The sequence below is a fragment of the Rutidosis leptorrhynchoides genome, chromosome 1 (genome assembly GCF_046630445.1).
Source record: "Rutidosis leptorrhynchoides isolate AG116_Rl617_1_P2 chromosome 1, CSIRO_AGI_Rlap_v1, whole genome shotgun sequence".
Lineage (NCBI taxonomy): Eukaryota > Viridiplantae > Streptophyta > Magnoliopsida > Asterales > Asteraceae > Rutidosis > Rutidosis leptorrhynchoides.
In genome coordinates this window covers 725,544,342-725,549,651 of record NC_092333.1, presented here as the reverse complement: position 1 = coordinate 725,549,651, position 5,310 = coordinate 725,544,342, and the positions used below count along the sequence as shown (strand labels likewise).

General features: G+C 35.6%; 1 protein-coding gene across 1 annotated transcript; it reads left to right on the top strand.

Moving 5' to 3' along the window:
• Nucleotides 1-2,672: 2,672 nt before the first annotated feature.
• On the top strand, nucleotides 2,673-4,565 carry LOC139855010 (uncharacterized). The gene is made up of 2 exons (XM_071844275.1): nucleotides 2,673-3,330; nucleotides 3,799-4,565. Exons 1-2 carry the CDS (start codon nucleotides 2,673-2,675, stop codon nucleotides 4,563-4,565), a joined length of 1,425 nt encoding a protein of 474 aa, XP_071700376.1.
• The last annotated feature ends 745 nt before the right edge of the window (nucleotides 4,566-5,310 follow it).

The window sequence follows — 5,310 nt, the reverse complement described above, 5'->3', positions numbered from 1 at the left end:
GGAACCGAAATTTTGGTAGTTTGTTTATATGAGTCATGCTTTTAACAATTATGGATTTCGATTCCTTTTAGTTCTGGCTATATTAAGTGAAATGGCTTGTTTGTTTGTTACTCGAGCGGAACACATAAATGAAGCCTCGGTTTGGTTTGGTTTGGTTTGGTTTGTTCTCTGTTGCAAAACACCCCGTCTCGAGCCGTTGCGACGCCCGTCTCGACGGTTTGGTGACTAGCCCATCCCGTCTCGAAGAAAACCGTCTAATATGACAGTCAACGGTCAAAATTCGGGTCGAAGTTGAAAAAAATCGGGTCAAAGTCGGTCAAAATTCAAAAAAGCTAGAAAATCGGTAAAATCGGTGAAATATATCGTATTTTAGTTTGAATTTTTTGTATTAAATTAACGATGATAGCAATTGTGAGTACAATTTAATCAACTGAATTTTTAGCTTTAATATATGTGTACATATATGCATTTTTATACTTATATATTTAAAAGTCAACTTTGGTCAACGTCCGTCTCGACCCCAGTCTCGACCCCGTCTTGAACGTCTCGACCTTTTTAGGACCCGACCGTCTCGACCCCGTCTCACGTCTTTTGCAACCTTGGTTTGTTTGACGGCTTTATCTCACGTCGAATTTAAGTATTAATCACTTGCTTCCATAATAATACTATAGTTGTTGTAGATTTGTATGTTACTCTCGTTTAGAATTAGATCTAGATTGAATTTTTAACACGAACGGTTTAGAGTTTAGGTTAAGGGTTTTGGGTTTAAGGACTAAACCCTAAATCCTAGACCCTAAACTCTAAATCGGGCTTAATTTTTTTAAAAAAAACTTCACATAAGATGAAATTTTTTTTTATTAAAACATTACATATGACGCATTTTATCATTTATTTCTTCGAGCGTTTCCCCGCCAAAATAATAACATTTATCACAAAGTGTCTTTTTTAAATGTTCATATTTTCATGTAATCTTAAATCTTAATATTTGAAAAATAAATTTAGAAAAAACAAAAAAAAATTACTTCCCCACAAAAAAATGTTTCCCTCATGATTAAACCCCTATATATATATATATATATATATATATATATATATATATATATATATATATATATATATATATATATATATATATATATATTGTCCCTTGCAAATCTTGTGCTCCTAGCGGTAGATCTGGTTGCTCCACCTCCGGACCTCCTCCCCTCCGGACCTCCCCTGATTTCTTATATACACTTATACAATGATAGTTATATGATTAAGTGGTGAAAATGTTCATTCAAAACATTGAACATATCGTGTAGACGTACTAGAAGGATCTTAGAACCAACCTAACACGAACTAGAGGCGGAAAACACTAGAACATGCAATAATCGAATATACGGGTTTTTGGGTTCGTACGGGTCAAACCAAGATGAGATCTTGATTAACACTAAACCTAAACGTGATATTCTGTGGTGTATATATATGGACGTAAGGGACGAGTTGCAGACGACCTAGGGTTTATATGATGCGTAACCTAACAAATGAGGCTTAACCTCATATATAAACTGATGTCAGACATAGTAGGTCGACTGACTCCGTCGGTCGACTGCGTTACTCAGTCGGTCGACTGCCTTCTGCAGTCGGTGGATTGTCAAACCAGTTTAACTATTGACTGCAAACGTTTACGTACAATAACTAATATTCAATAGTCACACGTAAACAACGTTCACACACAATGTTCAAAATTACATGACCGAATTGACATTAACGAATACAGAACTAGAAATTCACGAATATGCATTAACATATCGCCTTTTTTGGGCGCACTATTCCGGTAGCCAAATTCCTGTGAAAAAATACGAACTTCTAGTAGCCAAATGGAGTAATAAACATATATCCATTTTTAGCACTGACGTATGACCAAATTCACAACATATATACATACTATAGAAATATCAAATATAATATAGAAATTCACAAAGTACAAAATTAAATGAGAAATAATTAAACAAGATAATCTGATTCAGTGTTCATCACTAGGTAAATTCGAGATAATTAATATATTTATAATCCAACTGATCCACTTATGCATAACTCTTTAAGTTATTCAAGTTTTATATCCAAATCCTTGAAACAATGATATATATTTTTTCTTCCATTTATTATATTTGTCCTATGAAAACCTCCTTAATTTCAACATAAAAAATATACTTATAATCGTTGAGAAACTCAGTTTATAATTTACCTGTAATGGTTTTTCTATTAGGACCAATTTTTAGGGATGGTTTAAAGCTAGTAATGCTACTCCATCATCTTTGCATGTTATGGCCGGCCATGCATATAAATTAAAATCCTTAACTAAATTGAGATGGAGTAGCCCACAATCATTTATCCCCATAGTATTCGTTGACCCTTCATTAGAAAGGCTAGCTATTTCACATCGAAAGCAATTTAAATGGATGCTTAAGATACCTAACGTACTTTTAAATTACAACAATTTTTTATGTATGGTTATGGTTATGTCACTAAGTTGATGCTTTTCAATTGCGCTTCCCACAACTATAAATTGGGACTCGAACATTGACAATAATCACTAAATATATATCTATCTATCTTGTAGAATATATAACAATAACAATATAGTTTAAGTCAAAGTTTTGTAAAGTTCTGTTACAAGTCTGAGCTCAATGGCTCGGTCAATGGTTGGTTATGCTACGATCCTTTTAGTGTTGATGATGTGGATGTCGTTTGGTGAAACGGCAAGTACTCCACCGGGGATTGCTAAAAACCCTGTCCAAGGAAGTTGCAGCAACGAAGAGTTCAAAGTGTGTAAGAACTTGGTGAACGTTTGTCCCAAGTTTTGTCCTGATGGTTGTACCCATAATTGTCGATCTTGTAAACCTGTTTGTCTCGGCTCCACTACACCACCACCACCACCACCAGTGATAGAACCTCCACCACAACCCTCCCCACCACCGCCAACACCATCCCCGCCTTCTCCCACCCCTTCACCACCAACACCGTCCCCACCTTCTCCTACCCCTTCACCACCAACACCGTCCCCACCTTCTCCTACCCCTTCACCACCAACACCGTCCCCGCCTTCTCCCACCCCTTCACCACCAACACCGTCCCCGCCTTCTCCCACCCCTTTACCACCAACACCATCCCCACCTTCTCCCACCCCATCGCCTCCGATATGGCATCCTACCCCACCTCCTCAACCAACTAAAGCCAAGTGCGTAAACAAAGGTTATCCACAATGTTATGCCACTGAGCATGTTTGTCCTGCTTCTTGTCCTAACCAATGTGAAGTTGATTGTGTTGCATGCAAGCCAGTTTGTAGTAAGTTCTTCCTATAGCCCTTTTTTTTTCTTTTTATCTATAAATACCAAAATATGCGTGTACGTTAGTAAACCACCGATGTTGCTTTAGCTTATAGATCGAAGTTTAGATAGATATTATATCACTAAATTTTCTCCCATAACTACAACAATATCAGTGTCACGTTAACATTTGCTTCTTAGAATTGAATGAGAATTGTTGCTTTTCAGAAAAAAAAAAAAAAAAAAAAAAAATTTTGAATGAGAATTGAACCTTGATATCCATGACATTCTTCTTACAATAATTGTGACTATGTTAAATAATTGAAACGGAGAACAAGTGTTAATGTAAACTTTACATACTAAATAAATAATGCCATGGATGAGAAGCTATGTTATCAACTTCTATCTTACCATATATTGGTGTTTTATTTATACTTACCCTAATAATTAACTACTCCGTATTTTGACATTAATATTGAAATTGCAGATTGTGATATGCCGGGAGCAGTGTGTCAAGATCCTCGTTTTATTGGTGCTGACGGCATCACTTTCTATTTCCATGGAAAGAAGGATAAAAATTTCTGCCTTGTTTCCGATAAAAACCTCCACATTAATGGCCACTTCATTGGCAAGAGGAACAAAAACATGGGCAGAGACTTTACTTGGGTTCAATCTATCGGTGTTCTCTTCGACAACCACCAACTTCAAATCGCTGCTCAAAAGACTTCCACTTGGGATGACGCAATTGACCGCATCTCCATTACATTTGATGGAGAAACAGTCTTTCTCCCAGAATCCGAAGGTGCAAAATGGCAATCTTCCTCAGCATCAATCACCAGGATCCAGGATACGAACGATGTTGTTGTTGAGGTTGACAACCTCTTCAAGATCACTGCTAAAGTCGTTCCAATCACAAAAGAAGAATCTAGAATCCATAACTACGAAATTAGCGATGACGATTGTTTTGCTCATCTTGACCTTAAGTTCAAATTCTTCTCTTTGAGTAACGACGTGGACGGAGTTTTGGGACAGACTTACAAGAGCGACTACGTGAGCAAAGTGAAAATGGGAGTTCTAATGCCAGTGATGGGAGGTGATACAAAGTTCAAGAGTAGCCGTTTATTTGCAGCCGATTGTTCAGTTGCCAAATTTAACGGAAATCGTGAAGCAGAAGGTTCGATTTTGAAGTTGCAGTTGCCGAGCTTGAAGTGCCAAAGTGGTTTGGATGGGCGAGGTGTTGTGTGCAAGAGATAGATATTACTTCAGTATCTCCTTAACTAATACTCCGTACTACTACTATTACTACTATAATTAATTCAAGTGTTGTGTAATAAAGAACCAATAAGGAACTTAGCTTCCAAAATCTTGACGATTATTTGACTTTCGTATGTCACTTTTCATGTTACTCTAAGTTAAAAGGCAGCAAGTATGCTTGAAAACATTTACCTTTGTTTAATTAACTGTTACTTATGTAGCTAGCTACTTATATAAGTGTGTGTATGATTATGCACTTCATCTTAGAAATGAAGTTAAATCACATTTTTCAAGAAATTAACGGTAATGAATTTCTAATATTTAGACTAGCTTTGGAAAACATAAATTGGAAAAATGCAAACGAAAAATCTAAACGATAAACACAAACACAGACGTTAACGAAAAACATAAATGTACACAGAAAGTGTAAAAACTTAAACAAAAAACTAATCTTAAAATGTAAATTTAAAACGTAAACGTAAAACCTAAACGTAAATAATAATAATAATCCTTCCCTAATTCCATATCCCTACTTCCCTACTTTATATTAAAATAAAGGGCTAATATAGCAATTATTAAAATATCAAATCATTTACAACCATCTACATCTACATCTACATCTACATCTACATCTACATTATATATAATAACAAAGTCTTATTTGCCTAATCATTTTCAAAAAAATTTGAATGGAAAAGCAAAGACCATTAGATCAAAAAAGAACTTTCAAAATCAACCATTGAAT